This window comes from Lithobates pipiens, unplaced genomic scaffold (genome assembly GCF_037356315.1).
Source record: "Lithobates pipiens isolate NorthernLeopardFrog02 unplaced genomic scaffold, aLitPip1_a1.2 Scaffold_3, whole genome shotgun sequence".
Classification (NCBI taxonomy): Eukaryota; Metazoa; Chordata; class Amphibia; order Anura; family Ranidae; genus Lithobates; species Lithobates pipiens.
In genome coordinates, this window is record NW_027507790.1 from 1,321,930 (window position 1) to 1,342,693 (window position 20,764).

The window sequence follows — 20,764 nt, forward strand, 5'->3', positions numbered from 1 at the left end:
CAGCAGTCTGGTGAGTGTATACCTTTAGGAGGAGAGTGACTCACGAGGTGCAGGCTATGGTGTTTGGTGCACGCTTTACAGATAATGACAGGAATCTTCACGTACTGTCTATCACATCACCCTGCATTACGCTTTATTTTTCTTATGGGACTTTATGAGCTTCAGCCACACTTACACTGTGTGTGGTAGTGAGCGCTGCTTTGAATACAATAAAAAATAAACATGTTTTTAAAAAAAGCTTTATTTGTCCCAAAAAATAATTTTAAGTCATGTGGGTGCAGTGTTGAATGATGGACCATCTAACTATCACAGAACTGAAAACTTATGAAGGAAAATGAAGGCTAGTGCTGAAGTGGTTAAAGCTAGAAAGCTTTGATTGTACTAACATTTAAATACTGTGGGTTTTGAAATATTCATTAATGACTTTATTTTATTGGCACAATGCTAATTTACTGTCAAAGACTCCTAAATAGCTTCAGAACCACTTTCTTTTTGTGAGGAACAAAAAGGCCTCTTTTACTTCCTTGTTACGTAGACTGTAGATAAAGGGGTTGGCAAGAGGAGTGAAGACTGCATAGAACAATGCCATCACTTTGTTCAGAGATCCTTCACTTGCAGTGGGTTTAATATACATGGCAAACGCTGTTGAGTAGAAGGTGGTTACCACAAACAGGTGTGAAGCACAGGTAGATGCTGCTTTCCGTTTTCCATTGATGGATTTAATTCTCAATATAGCCCTCAGGATAAATCCATAAGACATCATGGTTAAAAAAATTGAGCTGAGGATGACTGAAGATGCACAGACAATGACAGTGAGTTCTCTGAAATAAGGGTTAGAACAGGACAGTTTAAGCAATGGAGCTGACTCACAAAAGAAATGGTTAATGACATTGGCACTGCAAAAATACAACTGTGATATCCAAATAATTGGAAATGATGTGGTCAAGAAACCAAGGACCCACGAGGCAGCTGCCAAAATGAAGCAAAACCTATGAGTCATTATGCTTGTGTAGCGCAGAGGGAAACACACTGCCAGAAATCGATCAAAGGACATAACCGAGAGAAGAATGGTCTCAGTGGCCCCAAGGAACGTGAAGAAGAAGAGCTGGGTGATACAGCCATTAAAAGAAATGCTTTTCCTTTTCCTTGGGATGTCTATAATAATTTTTGGGACGGTTACAGAGATATAACCCAATTCAAGGAAAGATAAGTTACTAAGAAAGAAATACATAGGTTTATGGAGCTGACGTGTACCTCGAATTATGGTGATGAGGAATATATTTACAGTGATAGTGATGGCATACAATAGCAAGAAAAACACAAACAAGAAATTCTGGTATTCTAGTATGTTTGAGAACCCAAGAATAATAAACTCCTTCACATTGGTCTGATTTTCCATTGCTGTTTGTATGCTGGAAAAAAAATAATGAAATATTTTGTAAAAATTACACCATTTTAAATGATAATTTTTACTAAATGTTTATTGAACATAAAACAATATGTAAATATTGCTCTATTTCTCTTGCCACCAAAATTCCATAAAACTGCATCCCTGCTCAAGTGTATGTATTTTGACATGCTATAACATGGCTTTGTTTGATGTTTGATCTAATGGCTTGTACACACTATAAAAAAAAAACGGGCAAACATTTTCGTACGAGGAACGATAGTACAATATTCTGATAGTGTATACACAACTTTTGACAGCCGACTTTGACCTTTCGAACAAAAATTTCCGAAGGGAGAAACTCCAGAATTTTTCTCGCATGGGAATAGAACAAACGATTTTCGTTTAATGTGTACAGTTTTGGTACGATTTTCATGCGAAAAATATCAGAGACAAAAGATTGCGAATGATCAGAAACAACAAATAAATAAAAAGCCTTTGCTGTATGCAAATTTTCATACATTATTTTTATGCTCGGTTACGACTTGCTTTGAAACATAGAGGGAAACCGGCCAATACACACTATTTTCTGATAGTGTGTATGGGGCTTAAGAAATGCAGCTTACTATGGATAATTACATAACCTATAGGTCATTAAGGATTTCTGAAGCTCCAAAAAATCCAGAGAAGAAGGCAGGAGGGAAAAAACAAGAGGGACCACTATATGGTTTTGTATTGGTGGTGTTTTGGGTTTGTGGTTTGAAAACAAATTGTACTGACATATGTGATGCTGCTTAAACTTGGGATAGTTCAGAAACCTAAAATTTTACCTTTGGAGAATGTATCTGTCTCCACATATTTGGGCGCTCCCAGTTGTTTTAGGTTCCCGGAAACCAAGGAAAGCAGTGCCTAGCTACAGTGATTTTGATGTTATATGCTCTCTGGAGCTGTGAATGAATACACCTTGTTTTTACCAGTGTGCTCCTTTATGGAAACATGGTCTGAATCCTCCCAGTAAAAAGGACACATATTCTGCGAAATGTTTATAAACAACATTCCTGATCAAGTGGCTTTAGAGCTGGGGTGTCAAACTTACTTTCATCCTGGGCCATATCAGCATTATGGTTGACCTCAAAGGGCTGTTTGTATCTGTAAGACTATATAAATATATATGTATCTACTCTTTATCATATTAAATAATGCCTCGGCATTTGATTACTGGTTTTAGTAATAACTTAGGATGCCAAGGGCAGGTGCAGACCAGCATGGAGCCAACTCACCCTCCTGTAGCTGATGATGCAAGTCTGAAAAGGTGGGTCTCATACTGCTGGTACTTTATTGGAGACTGCTCAGACAGAACATGGTTTTACCATGGTGTTCTGTCTGAGAAGTCTCCAATAAAGTTTCTTGTGGATGATACTACAATCTTCCTTTTTAACGAACCTCAGTTGTCATAGAATTGAATTATTTTCATAATAATTATAAGCAGATGTCCAGAGCACCCCAGCCCCTCTTACAGCAGCTAACAAGAGCCCCCCTACCACCAGAAGTCAAGAGTCTCTCACCCTTCCTCACATCACAATGCACCCCTCTTACTTTGTGCTGCTGCCAGGAAGAAGCTGGGGCTAGAGCTGGGAAGCAGAAAGTGCAGGGTTCATGAGGAGGACCAGAGAAGGGCTTGAATGCAAGAAGAAAGAAGCACCACCTAAGGCAGGCCATACATGGGTCGAATTTCAAAATAATTTTCTTTCTAAAATCCTATATAAGAATTTTCGTTCAAATTTCACACCATTAGTGGGCTGCAGCAACAGCAGATTTTCATGTGGCTATCGATTTTGAGTAATCGGGCATGTTGTAAATTTTTTTAAATTTAAATGATTTTCTAGCCAATGATGGGAGAATCGTATGAAAAATGTGATCAAAAAGAAATGCGCATGAGTGCAAGAAAAGAAAATTTCCAGAAATAAAAGAAGATTCCAAGCCACGAAAATTATTTTCTGTAGCAACATGAGGTGAAATTGAAGACTTGGTTGGTCTAATTTTGAAATCAATGGGGGCACCATCGGATCACAAAACACACAACATTTCTGATTTTCAAAATTTGACCATGTATGGCCAGCCTAAGTGCAGCATTTATTATGTAGGATTTATTAATACAGGATTAAAAATATTCACAAGATCCAAGAAGGTATAGTGTGGGGTCAAACCTGCCTCTCGCTCAGTCATGCAGGGGCCACCTGCGATCCAAAACGCTGGAGGAGTTGGGGCATGGAGGCCTCTAGAAGGAGCAGATAGTGTAGTCCAGTAGTTCTCAAGCCTTCTCCGCTTCTCCCAGTGATGTCACTTCCATTCTGTGTTCCAATCAGCGTGGACTTCCTGGCTAGACAATATCCTTGATCACGCCAAATGTATAAAGATGGCTATACACTCTGCTCCAGATGGCGTCCCAGTGACGAAATGCATAGGGCGGAGCTACCAGCGTTTTTGCATCACTTCCGGTTTTGAGCCGTGGAACACAAACTTTCCCGGCTTCCTGTTTTTTAAAAGCTCTGCAATGCTTTACTAAATGTGAGTACGTTTTCACTTTTATAAATAAACTATATATTTTAAATGGTAATATGGAGATGTCTCTTTTCTGCATGTGGGATTGAAGGAGATCCTTATGTCTTACACCGCAAACATAGAAACAATCAGCTGACACAGGAAACGGTCCTCTGTTTGCTATACAGTGGCAGATACTGTGAAGGTGTAATACCTCTGTGTGGGGTGAATGGTTCCGGTGAGTACATTACCTACAGGGCACCTATAAGAAGCACAGAGTACAGTTTATGAAGAGCACCTGTCACTTTTCATTTTTATATTTATTTTTATTTCATGGTATTTCATTCCCACTGCATATGGACTAATTGTGCACACAGCCTTTTTTCAGCATAATCTGTCAATTGTTTTACAGTATATCACTCAAAGGACACAAGTTATTTATACCTTTTTATATGTGTTTATGTTTTTCACATATGTTTTAAACACAAGAACTGTGGGTCACATATTTATGGTATTGTTTGCATGTTGGCATTTTTTTACATGTTGATTTTACCAGTCACATGGAGATTTTTCAAGCAGTGACACACTTGACTGTTGTATCAAGATATGGGTCATTTGCATATTGGGATCGCACTTTGTATGTGTTTGCCTTTGTTTTGCATATGTATTGCTCTGGGGCCATTTGATTAGTGGCATATCAGATTGTTGCATAAGAATGTAGGTTATTTAGGCATTGGGTTTACATTTTTTATTTTTATGTTTATTCCTATCAGAGATATACTTTATTTACTCATCTAGGGGTGTAAGACCTTTTCACCCCAGAACAGCACCACTCCTACCCTTCCTTTTTTACACATCACCAGTGAATGGAGTCCATGCTAAGCAAGCAACTCCCTGGTCCAAAGTATTTATGCAATAAAAATTATACCTGGAGTTCAGCTTTAACACATACGTCAGTGTTCATCACAAGTCAATAATAGTTGCTTTAATTCTATTTTTATTAACAAAAGTATTTGGAAGTTTGTTTTCATTTTCATAACCCATTCTTTCTAGGCAGGCATTACAAGAAATCAAATGTTTGCCCTTTTCTTGCTTCACAAGTAAAGGTCAAATGAAATGCTTAGAGTACATAGCTCCGTGTCTACAGGTCACTTGTGACTACAGTCACTTGTGATTACTTTCTGGACTTTCAGTGTTCCACTACTAATTAAGCAATTCACCTTATAAACTTTTACCCCTTTATCATGAATGTAAAACAAATTGTCTGAACACAGTTTTACAACGTTGACATGTGTTAGTAAAACTGTACATATAATCATAACCAGGGCCATCTTTAATGCAGGGCAAAAGGGGCATCTGCCCAGGGCTCATTCATTGTTGTAGGGCCCAAAACAGTGACGTACTACATTCTGACCCTCCCATCCCTCCTCTGCAGTCAGCTTCCTGATGACTTAGTTCTGCACAGTAAGTAGACTGTCTACCTCAGAGACACTGTGTCCTGCCTTGAGCCAGGCTCCCCCCCAGCACCTCTGATAACTTCCCAGGGAGTCTCAGCTGCTGCAAAACTTTTGGAGAGGAGGGCAGGGCTGCTGTGTGTTGAAATACAGGGCAGTGATTGGCTGCTGCTGTAGAACTTCTTCGAGGAGGAAGAGCAGGGCTGCTGTGTGTTGTAGTGCGGGGCAGTGATTGACCGCTGTGGGCTCAACAATAACCCTCACCCTTTTTCTCCACCCTCAGCAATAACCCCTCTCCCACCTCTCCACTCTCAACAATAACCCCCTCCCCGCCTCGCCACTCTTTGCAATAACCCCCTCCCTGCCTCTCTACCCTCAGCTATAACCCATCTCCCCACCTCTTCACCCTTAGCTATAACCCCCATCCCACCTCTCCACCCTCAACAATAACCCCCCTCCCCGCCTCTTCACTTTCAACAATAACCCCCCTCCCCACCTCTACACCCTCAGCTATAACCCCTCTTCCCACTTCTCCACCCTCAGCAATAACCACTCTCCCTCCTCTCCACCCTCAACAATAACCACCCTAAACAAGAACATCCCTCCTTGCCTCTCCACCCCTAGCAATAACCCCCCCTCCCCACCTCTCCACCCTCAGCTATAACACCCCTCCACACCTCTCCACCCTCAGCTATAACCCCCCTCCCCCTCTCCACCCTCACCAATAACCCCTCTCTCCATCTCTCCATCCTCAACAATAACCACCCTCTCTGCCTCTCCACCCTCAGCTATAACCTGGTTGATGGAGAGTGTGATGAGTCTGAAGCATTATGGGTGGAACTGCATATAGATGTGCATAGTTCAAAGTTAATCATTAGAGTTTCTTATAGACCACCCAATGTTAATGAGGAGGTGGAGACTCAGCTCCTTGCACAGATGGAAAGGGCTGCAAGGGCTGGGACGGTGATGATAATTAACTACCCAGAAATTGACTGGAGTAATGGCACTGCTGGGACAGTTAAAGGGCAAAAATGTATAAACCTATTACAGGACAATTTTATGGTCCAGTTTATTAAGGGCCCAACTAGGAATGAAGCTCTGTTGGATCTGGTAATCTCAAACCATGCAGAGCTTATTTCTAATGTTCAGATAAAGGAACACCTGGGTAGCAGTAATCATAACATGATTTCATTTGATGTTAGCTTTAAACAAGAAATACATAGGGGAAAGAAAAAACACTTAAGTTCAAGAGAGCAAATTTTCCAAGGATGAGGGCTGCTCCCCAGGACTTAGACTGGGAGGGAATATTGGCATCGATAAACACAGAATAGAAATGGGAATTCTTCAAAAAGACTGTTTCGGACCTCACTTCAAAGTATATTCCCATGGGCAGTAAGTTTAAAAGGCTAAAAATAAAACCTATGTGGCTCACGGTCAAAGTTAAAAAAGCTATAAACAATAAGAAAAAAGCTTCAAAAAAAAAAAAAAAATGAGGGAACACTAGTGTCGTTTAAATGTTACAACGAATTTAACAGAATACGTAAAAAGGAAATCAAGAATGCAAAAATTCAAAATTAATGACAGATTGCAAAAGATAGTAGGACAAACCCCCAAAAATTCTTCAAATATATTAATTGGAAAAAGGTCAGGTCTGAGCATGTAGGCCCTTTAGAAAATAATTTAGAGTGGGTGACTGGGGACAAAGAGAAGGTTAAATTATTAAATACTTTCTTCAGCTCTGTGTATACAAAAGAGCATGGGGAGCTCATTCCCATAATGGGGGTGGTATTGACACAGCCCTGAATGATCCACAATGGCTCATAAGTGGCATGGTCCAGAAATATTTAGACAGAATAAAGGTGGATAAAGCACCTGGACCTGATGGCATCCACCCACTGATCCTAAAAGAATTGAGCTCTGTAATTTCAAAGCCATTGTATTAAATTTTTAGGGACTCATTAATGACTGGAATAGTACCACTGGATTGGCGCAGGGTGAACGTGGTACCTATATTTAAAAGGGAATTTTTTTTTTTAATTTAAGTCTTTACCAAGTAACTATAGACCTGTTGGTTTAACTTCTATAGTTGGGAAGATACTGGAGCATTTAATAAAAGACCACATAGACGAGTTCTTGCTGTAAACATTTTTTTTAAGCAACAGACAGTATGGATTCATGAAAGACAGAAGTTGTCAGACAAACCTGTGATTTCTTTTTATCAAGAGGTCAGTAAAACCTTGGACAGAGGGGTGGCGGTGGACGTGGTATACTATAAATGTGGTTTGATACAGTTCCACACACACGGCTCATGTGTAAGCTAAAGTCTACAGGTTTGGAAATATCAGTTTGTAAATGGATAGAAAACTGGCTAAATGACAGAAGTCAGAGAGTAATGGTTAATGTTTCTTACTCTAAATGGTCTAAGGTTATCAGTGGTGTACCCCAAGGTTCAGTGTTGGGACCCTTACTTTTTAATATCTTCATAAATGATATTGGGTCTGGGATCAAAAGTAAAATTTCTGTCTTTGCATATGACACCAAGCTATGCAGTGGAATAACGTCCTTACAGGATGTCACCTATTTACAAGCCAACCTCAATGCACTAATTGGGTGACTATGTGGCAGATGAGGTTTAATGTTGATAAATGTAAATTTATGCACTTGGAAGCTAAGAATATGCATGCATCATACATGCTAGGGGGAGTACAACTGGGGGAATCCATAGTGGAGAAGGATCTGGGGGTTTTGGTAGATCATAAGCTCAATAATAGCATGCAATGCCAAGCTGCAGTTTCCAAAGCAAGCAAAGTCCTTTCTTGTATTAAGAGAGGTATGGACTCCAGAGAGAGAGATATCATTTTGCCCCTGTTCAAATCATTAGTAAGACCTCATTTGGAATATGCAATTAAGTTTTGGGCACCAGTTCTCAAAAAGGATATTGGGGAACTAGGGAAAGTGCAGAGAAGGGCAACCACAGTTCAGGAGGGGGGGTGCTCTCTCGCCCCCCCTCTTTTCCTGGGGCCTGCCAGGTTGCCTGCTCGGATAAGGGTCTGGTGTGGATTTTTGGGGGACCCACAACATTTAAAAAAAAATATTAAGGATATTAAGGGTTCCCCTTAATATCCATACCAGACCTGAAGGGCCTGGTATGGAATTTGGAGGACCCCCATGCATTTTTTTTTCTTTCATTTTGGTTCGGGGTTCCCCTGTGGGGGAATCCCATGCCGTTTTTTTCAATGACTTTTATGTGTATTGTCGGACCGACAATTCATTATAGCCGCAAGTAGTTTTAAATTACCTTTTTTCCTTTAGAAATGTCATTTTGCTGTCAGATAGTTCTAAACATGGGAAACATGCACCATCTTACAGGCATACTATAGACACCCCCCAGGTATGAAATTTAAAGGAATAATACACTTTTATTGTTTCACTTTAGGCATTATTAAAATCACTGCTCCTGAAAAAACTGCATTTTTAATACTTTTTTTTGCATTGATATATGTCCCCTGGGGCAGGACCCAGATCCCCAAACACTTTTTATGACAATAAATTGCATATTAACCTTTTAAAATTAGCACTTTTGATTTCTCACATAACTTTTTAAAGGGAGTTTTCTGAGGCTATTGAATTTGCAGCGAACACCCCAAATTGTTCGATAATCGGCAAACAGCCAATGTTTGAGTTGAACTCATGTTCGACATGAACATAAAGCTCATCCCTAGTGTCCAGGTGATTTGTTTTTTCTGGATAAATTGGAATTTCATTTGGTGGTAAATGGTAAAAGATATCATGTATTTTTTTATACCAAAGGAAAACTGTCCCAAAATAGTAAAACAACATCAATTTTTGCTGTACATTTTTTGATATAACCACAAACTTCTAACAAAGATAAACACAAAATACATTTTCCCTTTCCCAATTAATACAGCAATACCACATATATGTAAGTTATTTAGTGTTTGTACTTGAAGTATGGCCCAGAAACAATAGTGCGCATTTCACTTTTTTCCTACTTAAAATACACTGACATTCATGTCCATTTCCATGGACTCCGCTTGCTCTGCAGGGATCGATCCTTTGATTCCCACTGAGCTGGCGGATGACAGGTCCGTCTCTGCTCACTGTGCGGAGATGGTCCATCTCCGCACAGGTCCTGTCAGAGTCCCGCTTTCTTCTATTTGTTTTCATCCGATCCGCCAGACAGATGGAAAATAGGGTTTCCATCAGTCTGGATTTAGTGGAGTGGATCAGATCGGAATATCAACAGACAGGTCCATAAAGGTACATGGATCCTCCGTTTAGGTCCACCTGAAAAACTGGCAAGTGGACCTAAACGGTCCGCATGTGTGGAAGAGCCATAACTGACATTGATACAGCATAAAAAAAAACTCTGACCTTTAACACAGACCTTTGGACCTGATCATGACCTTGTACCTTAACCACTTAAGGACCTAGCCTCTTTTTCAGACTCTGTGTTTATATGTTTAAAACAGTTTTTTTTTGCTAGAAAATTACTTAGAATCCCAAAACATTATATATATACCGTATATACTCGAGTATAGGCCGACCCGAATATAAGCCGAGGCCCCCAATTTACCCCCAAAAAAACTGGCAAACTTATTGACTCGTGTATAAGCCGAGGGTGAGACATGCCTGTCCATCCCTGTGTGTGTGTCCATCCATCCCTGTGTGTCCGTCCGTCCCTGTGTGTCCGTCCATCCCTGTGTGTCCGTCCATCCATCCCTGTGTGTGTCCATCCATCCATCCATCCCTGTGTGTGTGTGTCTCCATCCATCCATCCATCCATCCCTGTGTGTGTGTGTCTCCATCCATCCATCCATCCATCCCTGTGTGTGTGTGTCTCCATCCATCCATCCATCCCTGTGTGTGTGTGTATCCATCCATCCATCCATCCGTGTGTGTGTGTGTGTGTGTGTGTGTGTGTGTGTGTGTGTGTGTGTGTGTGTGTGTCCAGCCTACCTGTGTCCCGAGCCTCCGTCCCTAACCTCCGTCCCGTGTCGTGCCTTGCCTTCGTCCCGTCCCGTCCCGTGCCGTCCCGTGCCGTGCCTTGCCTTGCCTCCGTCCCGTGCCCTCTTCGTCGGCGGCCATTGTAAAATTCAAAAGCCGCGCCTCCTCCTTCGCCTGTGATAGGCGGAACACTGAATTTCCCAGCAGCCTGTGTTCCGCCTATCACAGACGTCGTATCATCCTCGTCCGTAGTACGAGGATGATACGACGTCCGTGATAGGCGGAACACAGGCTGCTGGGAAATTCAGTGTTCCGCCTATCACAGGCGAAGGCGGAGCCGGAGGCGCGGCTTTTGAATCAGAATGGCCGCTGTCTGTCTGCTCGACACGCTGATCGAGCGGGCAGACAGCGATGACTCGAGTATAAGCCGAGGGGGGCACTTTCAGCCTCAAAAAAGAGGCTGAAAATCTCGGCTTATACTCGAGTATATACGGTATATATATATATATATTGTTTTTTTTCTTACACCCTAGAGAATAACATGGCGGTCATTGCAGTACTTTTTTTCACACCGTATTTGCGCAACAGTCTTACAAGCGCACTTTTTTGGGAAAAAATTTCACTTTTTTGAATAAAAAAATAAGACAACAGTAAAATTAGCCCCATTTTTTTAATATTGTGAAATATAATGTTACACCGAGTAAATTTATACCCAAGATGTCACGTTTCAAAACTGCACCCGCTCGTGGAATGGCGTCAAACTTTTACCCTCAAAAATCTCCATAAGCAACATTTAAAACATTCTACAGGTTGCATGTTTTCTGTTACAGAGGCAGTCTAGGGTTAGAATTATTGCTCTCACTCTACCGATCGTGGCGATACCTCACATGTGTGGTTTGACTACCATTTTCATATGCGGGCGCTACTCACATATGCGCTCGATTCTGCGTGTGAGCTCGGGACTGTTTTTTTTTTTTTTCTTTTTTTATTTATTTTACTTGATTTTATTTATTTTTACACTGTTTTAAAAAAAAATGGATCACTTTTATTCCTATTACAAGGAATGTAAAAATCCCTTGTAATAGAAAAAAGCATGGCAGGACCTCTTAGCACTTTTACACACGATCGGAAATTCCGACGGAAAATGTCCGATTGGACCATGGTGTTGGATAATCCAACCATGTGTGGGCTCCATCGGACTTTTTTACCGTCAGAATGTCCAACCAACAAAGTTTGAGAGCTGGATATAAAATTTTCCGACAACATGATCCGATTGGACTTTATCCAATAGTTTGTAGAGAATTCTGATCGGATAAAGTGCCACGCATGCTCAGATCAAATTACGAGACCAAAGCTATTCTCTGCTAGCCTGAACGTAGTCCCGTCGTAACAACCGAACGTCTTCACGTTCCGTTTGATTGGATTTTCCGGCAACTTGATATACAGGATGTGCAAACAAGACAGGGACTGTGTAGGTTTGTTGTGTTAAATAGAATCTGTTTGTAATTTTGAACTGGTACATTTTTAAAGTGTAGCTCCAGTCAAAAAATCTATTTTTAAGCTTTTTGGAAAACATAGGTAAGAGTTATCACCCCTGTATAATTTGTTTTGCCGTCCGTCTTTTTTCATCTCACTTCCTGTTGTCTTCTTCCGTTTGCAAGTAGGAGACGTTTGTAAGTTGGATGTTTGAAAGTAGGGGCCTGCCCTATATGCTCTGCAGAAATGGTGGAACAAGGTGTTGGTGTTGCCACAACACTGTAAGCCCTCAAAGTGACTCTTGGTGGGCGCTGGAGCACTCTGCTGTGAACGATTATATGAAAAATTTTAATTACATGCCATTGTTGAACAGTGGTAGAAAAATTGGGCCTTTGGTGGTTGTGGTGCTGGTGCCACAACACTATAAGTCCTCACAGTTACTCTCAGTGGGCACAGGAACGGGCCCTGCTGTGAAATATTATATCAAGAATTGTAATTACATGCCCCTGTTAAATAGGGGCTGAAAGATTGGGCCTTAGGCACTGCTTGCTGGTGCCACAACACTGCAACCTCTCCCAGATACTCTAGTTGGAGTGCAGGAATGAGCCCTGCTGCAAAGCATTGCATCAAAAATTGTATTGCATGCCCCTGTTAAACAAAGGCTGAAAAATTGGGCCTATACACTGCAACCTCTACCATATACTCTAGTTGGAGTGCAGGAATGAGCCCTGCTGCAAAGCATTGCATCAGAAATTGTAATTACACTCCCCTGTTAAACAGGGGCTGAAAAACTGGGCCTTGGGCACTGGTGCTGGTGCCACGACACTGCAACCTCTCCCATATACTCTATTTGGAGTGCAGGAATGAGCCCTGCTGCAAAGCATTGCATCAAAAATTTTAATTACACGCCCCTGTTAAACAGGGGCTGAAAAATTGGGCCCTAGGCACTGTTGCTGGTGCCACGACACTGCAACCTCTCCCATATACTCTATTTGGAGTGCAGGAATGAGCCCTGCTGCAAAGCATTGCATCAAAAATTGTAATTACACGCCCCTGTTAAACGGGCTGAAAAATGTTCTTCCAAGATATCAGCGAAGGAGGAAGAGGATAGACAGTCAACATAACAGGATAGTCACTCAGCATCAGCATAGGCAGTCTTGGAGGGATGTGATATTTCAAAAAAAAAATTTCGGTTACAACAGCTTCAGGTGCTTGGTAGCTGGTGGTGATCCAAGGCTGATTCATCTTTATGGATGTAAGTCGATCAACCGAGTTGGTGGACAGGCGCACCCTGTGATCGGTTACAAAGCCACCAGCAGTACTGAAGGTGCGTTCCAAAAGAACACTGGATGCAGGACAGGCCAGTATCTCAATTGCATACTGTGCAAGCTCTGGCTAGTGATCCATCCTCAAGACCCAGTAAGCCAGAGAATTTTCGGTGGGAAAGGTGTCCAAGTCTGACCTTGCCCCTAGGTATTCCTGCACCATGTAAATCCGACGCTGGCGATGGTTGCTGGAACCGATCATACCTTGGGGCTGCGGACTAAAAAATTGTTTGAACATATTGGTCAGACGTCCACCTTCTCCACCGCTCCTTCTGACCGAAGCCTCAGCAACACGTTGTCCAGGTCCAGGAGTTTGTAACCTCCCAGTCTCTGGGAACGCGTTGCACAGACCTTTCTGCAAGGCCTCCCGGAGATGTCTCATAAAGATGAATTAGTCTTGCATCACCACCAGCTAACAAGCACCTGAAGCTGATGTAACCGAATAATTTTTTTTAAAATATCACATCCCTTCAAGACTGCCTTGCGGCCTTATATAGAGTGGGGTGTGTACTAAACAGTCTGAGCTATAATATATACAGAGTTCTGGCTTCACCGAACGGGCGAACAGCCGGTGTTCGAGTCAAACATGCGTTCGACTCAAACACCAAGCTCATCCCTAGTGGGGGCCATCTTAGCCTCACTCATCTCCATACCACAAACAAGACAAGTCCCGATCACCTCCGCTGCTACCGATGGCTCCGGTAAGTGGAGGAGGATGCGGGAAAGCGGCAGGAGGTGGGGGGCACCTCTCCCACCACTGATAACGGTGATCTCATGGTGAACCTGCCACAGAGACCACCATTATCGTACACACGACCGACACCTGAAGAGATGGATATCCCGGTTGTGGCAGCAGCTGCTGCCGTTACCGAGATATCCCTCTTCAAACAATGGACATACATCGGCGTGAGCTGGTTGTAAAGTGGTTAACCCTGACATAGACCTAGACCAGCTCTGATCAAGCTTTTTTATCTTTAAATTTTTTTTTTTTTTTTTAAATACACAATTTTTTTTGTTTACAATCATCTCCTCTAGCAAGGAGAAAAAGGTATGTTGTATTGTTTCCTCCATTCAAAAGAAAAACAACACGGGGCTGTACAGTGACTGATAATTATGACAGCCCACCTACAGTGGTGTGAAAAAGTGTTTGCCCCTTCCTCATTTCCTGTTCCTTTGCATGTTTGTCACACTTAAGTGTTTCGGAACATCAAACCAATTTAAACAATAGTCAAGGACAACACAAGTAAACACAAAATGCAATTTGTAAATGAAGGTGTTTATTATTAAAGGTGAAAAAAAATCCAAACCATCATGGCCCTGTGTGAAAATGTGATTGCCCCCTAAACCTAATAACTGGTTGGGCCACCCTTAGCAGCAACAACTGCAACCAAGCATTTGCTATAACGTGCAATGAGGCTTTTACAGCGTCCTGGAGGAATTTTGGCCCACTCATCTTTGCAGAATTGTCCTAATTCAGTTACATTAGAGGGTTTTCGAGCATGAACAGCCTTTTTAAGGTCATACCACAACATCTCAATAGGATTCAGGACAGGACTTTGGCTAGGCCACTCCAAAGTCTTCATTTTGTTTTTCTTCAGCCATTCGGTGGTGGACTTGCTGGTGTGTTTAGGATCATTGTCCTGCTGCAGAACCCAAATTCGTTTCAGCTTGAGTACATGAACAGATGGTCGGACATTCTCCTTCAGGATCTCTTGGTAGACAGCAGAATTCATAGTTCCTTTTATCACGGCAAGTCTTCCAGGTCCTGAAGCAGCAAAACAACCCCAGACCATCACACTATCACCACCATATTTTACTGTTGGTATAATGTTCTTTTTATGAAATGCAGTGTTCCTTCTACGCCAGATATACTTGGACACACACCTTCCAAAGAGTTCCACTTTTGTCTCATCGGTCCACAGAATGTTGTCCCAAAAGTCTTGGGGATCATCAAGATGTGTTGTGGAGAAATTGAGACGAGCTTTGATGTTCTTTTTGCTCAGCAGTGGTTTTCTCCTTGGAACTCTGCCATGCAGGCCATTTTTGCCCAGTCTTTTCCTGATGGTGGAGGCATGAACGCTGACCTTAACTGAGGCAAGTGAGGCCTGCAGTTCCATGGACGTTGTTGTGGGGTCTTTTGTGACCTCTTGGATGAGTCGTCGCTGCGCTCTTGGGGTAATTTTGGGCGGCCGGCCACTCCTGGGAAGGTTCACCACTGTTTCATGTCTTCGCCATTTGTGGATAATGGCTCTCACTGTGGTTCGCTGGATTCCCAAAGCTTTGGAAATGGCTTTATAACCCTTTCCAGACTGATAGATCTCAATTACTTTCTTTCTCAATTGTTCCTGAATTTCTTTGGGTCTCGGCATGATGTGTAGCTTTTAAGGATTTTCTGGTGGACCTTACTGTGTCAAGCAGCTCCTATTTAAGTGATGCCTTGATTGTGAACAGGTGTGGCAATAATCAGGCCTTTGTGTGGCTAGAGAAATTGAACTCAGGTGTGGACAACCACAGTTATAGTATGTTTTAACAAGGGGGGCAATCACTTTTTCACACAGGGCCATGATGGTTTGGATTTTTTTCACCTTTAATAATAAACACCTTCATTTACAAATTGCATTTTGTGTTTACTTGTGTTGTCCTTGACTATTGTTTAAATTGGTTTGATGTTCTGAAACACTTAAGTGTGACAAACATGCAAAGGAACAGGAAATGAGGAAGGGGGGAAACACTTTTTCACACCACTGTAAGTTAATACTTTGTAGAAACACCTTTCGCTGCAATTACAGCTGCAAGTCTTTTTGGTTATGTCTCTACCAGCTTTGCAGATCTAGCGAGTGAAATATTTGCCCATTCTTTGAAAAAAAGCTCAAGCTCTGTCAGATTGGATGAAGAGCGTCTGTGAACAGCATTTTTCAAGTCTTACCACAGATTCTCAACTGGATTTAGCTCTGGACTTTGACTGGGCCATTCTAACACATTAATATGCTTTGATCTAAACCATTCCATTGTAGCTCTGTTTAGGATTGTTGTCCTGCTGGGAAGGTGAACCTCTGCCCCGGTCTCAAGTATTTTGCAGACTCTAACAGGTTTTCTTCTAAGATTGCCTTGTATTTGTCTCCATCTATCTTCCCATCAACTCTGATCAGCTTCCCTATCTCTGCTGAAGAAAAACATCCCCACAGCATGATGCTGCCATTACCATGTTTCACGGTGGGAATGGTGTGTTCAGGGTGATGTGCAGTGTTAGCTTTCCACCACACTTAGCAATTTGCTTTTAGGCCAAAAAGTTCATCTGGCCAAAGCACCTTCTTCAACATGTTTGCTGTGTTTCCCACATGGTTTCTCGCAAACTGCATATGGGACTTCTTATGGCTTTCTTTCAAAAATGTATTTCTTCTTGCTACTCCTCCATAAAGGCCAGATTTATGGAGTGATTCTCACACCTGAACTGTGGACTTCTGCAGCTCCTCCAGAGTTACCATGGATATCTTGGTTGCTTCTCTGATTAATGCTCCCTTGGCTGGCAGTTTAGGTGGACAGCCATGTCTTGGTAGGTTTGCAGTTGTGCTATACTATTTCCATTTTCAGATGATGGATTGAACAGTGCTCCGTGAGATGTTGAAAGCTTGGGATATTTTTTTATAACCTAATCCTGCTTTAAACTTCTCCCCAACTTTATTCATGGCCTGTCGGGTGTGTTCCTTGGCCTTCATGATGTTGTTTGTTCACTAAGGTTCTCTAACAATCCTCTGAGGACTTCACAAAACAGCTGTATGTATGCTGAGATTAAATTACACACAGGTGGACTCTATTTTCTAATTAGGTGACTTCTGAAAGCAAATGGCTCCACTAGAGTTTAGGTAGGGGTATCAGAGTAAAGGTTGCTGAATACAAATGCACGCCACAGTTCTCAGATATTTATTTGTAAAAAAATTGGAAAACCATTTATAATTTTCCTTCCACTTTGCAATTATGTGCCATTTTGTTTTGGTCTATCACATAAGATCACTTTTTCAAAGCACTGTATATCCTTTAATTATATAAACAGGGTTTAATGTTCTTAAAATATGTTTCTATCACTAGCTTCTTTTTCAATTATATGTGTTCAGTGGGGAATCTCTAGCACCTCAACATACTGTATGTAGGTTGTACAGGGCTACATACTGTTTGGGTACCTCTATTTATCTCTGTCAATGCAAATCCATCTGCATAGACAAACTGAGAGTTCATTGTCTATGTTGTATATCCTAGTTTTTTAAAAGCTATTCATCAAGTGTGGGCACATACTGATAATAGATAGGTGCTAGAAGGCGAAGATGCAAATCTGTGCATGAAATATCCAGACAAAACATAAGGCAAGTAAGAAAAATGAGAAAACCATAATAAATTACAATTGCTTAATACAATAATTAATGACTCTAAAAAATGTGCTCAGAGGAAATGCACCACAGATTCCCTTTAATATTCCCTGTTTCTATTTGTTATAAATTTATACGAGATATAAAACAGTAGAAAAATAAATCATACAATCAATAAACTAGTATTATAATCAATAAGCATCCAGAAAACAATTTAGGTAGTTCATCTTCATACCTTTAGAGCTGCCTGCCCTACAAAGCTCACAGATAATACAATCAATTTTCTAGTTTAAGTGTGGAAGATGAAGAGATGTAAAATCCTGTTATGATCTAGCAGTAAAAAAATGAAGTTATTATTGGAACATTCGTTTGGTATTGGTACATTTATCTTAAATATAGCGAATGCCTCTTCCTTGTTGAGTCTTGTGAAATCTCTTGGGGCACTCTAAGAATAAAGTTTTGAACAAAAGTGTTACTAGTGGGATTTATTTTACTTCACATTTATTTTATTTGTCTTGTTAAAGAAATATAATACCAGGGGGTTTGTGCAAAAGTTAAAGTAAAAAAAAGAAACAAAATTACATGTATAAGGAAAAGTAAACAATGCGACTTATTGTGTATATGATAAATATTAGAATGTTAAAATATTTGAAACATTTGATCACAATGCAATCACAATCACAATGCAATGGTCCTTTATTAGAGTTGGGCCGAATATCGCCACCGGTTTGTTTTGCACCAAAACTCTCGAACATCGTGAAAGTTCGGAGTCGAACTCCAAATTCTATTAAAGTCTTCTGGAACCAAAACTGGAAAAATCAAATGTGCCCATTTTGAAGGCTTATATGCAAGTTATTGCCCATAAAAAGGGTATGGGGGGGTCTAGGTACTACCCTGGGGGACATGTATCAATGCAAATTTTTCTTTTAAAAAACATTGTTTTTAAAGGAGCAGTGATTATAATGATGCTTAAATTGAAATAATAAAAATGAAAAATTTCTTTAAATACAGTGTCTGGGGGTCCCATTAGTCTGTCTGTAAAGTGGGGCATCTGTGCTGTGTATGGAACCTGCTACAGCAAAACTGACATATATAAGGAAAAAATAAAATGACATTTAAATAGATTTTTCCTTGCAAGCTTTCTTTATTTTGTAAACAATGGCTTGGGGAGCCAGTTTGAGCCAGTTTGTAGGATGAAGCCACATTTTAGTGCACTCGGAACAAGACTAGAGATTTTTTGGATAAATTCTGGTGTCTCTTTGGCAGACTTTGTACAGAAGTAACAGGTGCAGAAAAATTGGGCCTTGTGTGTTGGTGGTGCCTTCACCCTGTAACTCCTCACAGTTACTCTTGGAGGGTGCAGGACTAACACTATGTTCAAATAATTCAGCTGACTCCTCCGTGCATGCTGATGGGGCTATGGCAAGAGTAGCTGTTGACAAAAAGGCAGAATAGGCTGCTCTGTCAGCTGCGGTGGACTGCAAACTAGTGTCAGCTTGAGTGATGGAGGATGAGGATGGTTTAGTAAGCCAGTCCACCAACCTCCTCTGCATGCTGTGGCTGGATAGCATGGGCAACATCACTAAACTGGGAAAAACGTGCCCTGCCTGAGGACGGACCATGTGCACCTTTGCCTGTGGACACAGATGCTGATGGCCCCCTCATAGTGGCATGGGAACATCTACCTCTCCTTGTTGGCCTCCCAGACATGATGGGGGGCTTTTTATCCAAATACAAGAGAAACTGGGAAATGTAATTGGATGCACTTTATTCATTGAAAAGTGGACTGTAGCTGACAGAAATTTAAAAACTATAAAAAAAAAATCTAAAAAGGTGAACAACAGCTTTGCACTACATTAACTCTCTACACTCACAATAAAACAGTAACTCACTAGTAGCAAACTGAGCCCTGCTCTATCTCCACTCCAACATCACACTGCAATGCCCAGTGGCCCGCAAATTCGGATGTTCGCTGAACAGGCGAACAGGCGACGTTCGGGCCGAACTTTTGCTCGGCTCAAACTATTCACCCATCTCTACCCTTCATTATTAATGCCCAAATGAGTGCCAAAAATCTCGCTGGGTTCAGATTGTGGGTATGTTTTCAAAACATAATGAAAGTTATGTTCTTGAATCTGAGCATCACTGATGTACCCAAGGGACTGATCTTATTACTATGCTTGAGATGCCCACAGACAGTGCTAATGAGTGCTAAAGTGAACTGCGGCTAACAGAAATGTAAAAATGTAAACAAAAAATTGTGTACAACACTAAATGTTATACAATGCTGTGTTAAACACTGCACAGCACTAACACACTACAGTGACACTACACTATACTCACAATATACTGACACACTATACTCACACTACACTAACATTACACTAACACTCTACACTCAGAGTCACAATAACACAGTAACTCGCTAGTAGCAAACTGAGCCCTGCTCTATCTCCACTCCAACAACAAATTGCATTGCCCAGTGGCCCACAAATTCAGATGTTCTCTGAATGGGTGAACAGGCGATGTTCGGGCCTAACGTTTGCTCACCTCAAACTGTTCACCCATCTCTACCCTTCATCATTAATGGCCAAATGAGTGCCAAAAAACTCCCTGGGTTCAGATTGTGGGTTTGTTTGCAAACATATTGAAAGTTATGTTCTTGAATCTGAGCCTCACTGATGTACCCAAGGAACTGATCTTATTACTAGTGAAGGACGAACTTCCGACGGGACGTTTCGCAAACGCTGACCGCGAACGCGGCCGATAGTTCGCGAACCGTAACGTTCGTGGCGGGCTCCATTGACTTCAATGGGAGGCAAACTTTGCAAACCTACAGGTCAAATTTGCAGCCACAAAATAATTAATAGCTGTGCAAACATAGTCCCACCACATGGCCAATGACATAACACATGTATGAGGTGAATCTGGGATCGACAACTACAAGCATTCTTTCAGTGCAAGTGGAAAGAAATAGGCTTTCTCCACATGTACTTCTCATCTCCTCGTGGTCAGCATGTTCTTTGGGACAGCTATCTTAATATATCTCCGTCCATCTTCACAGTCATTCTATAATAAGGATCACATATTTTCTCTGGAATATACTGTAGTCACTCCACTGATCAATCCTTTATTATACAGTTTTAGAAATAAAGATGTTCAGAGGGCACTATGGAAGATCTTACAGCGGTGGAAGGCAATCGCTTATAGAGGTGCCAGGTTTTCTTAGCTGCTATTATACAGCAGTGGCCA

At 41.4% G+C, this 20,764-nt stretch overlaps 1 protein-coding gene across 1 annotated transcript; it reads right to left on the reverse strand.

The window, feature by feature from the left end:
- Positions 1–345: 345 nt before the first annotated feature.
- LOC143939934 (olfactory receptor 11L1-like) lies at positions 346–1,399 on the reverse strand. Its single transcript, XM_077461026.1, has one exon. It carries the CDS (start codon positions 1,397–1,399, stop codon positions 476–478), a length of 924 nt encoding a protein of 307 aa, XP_077317152.1. The 3' UTR covers positions 346–475.
- Between the last annotated feature and the right edge of the window lie 19,365 nt (positions 1,400–20,764).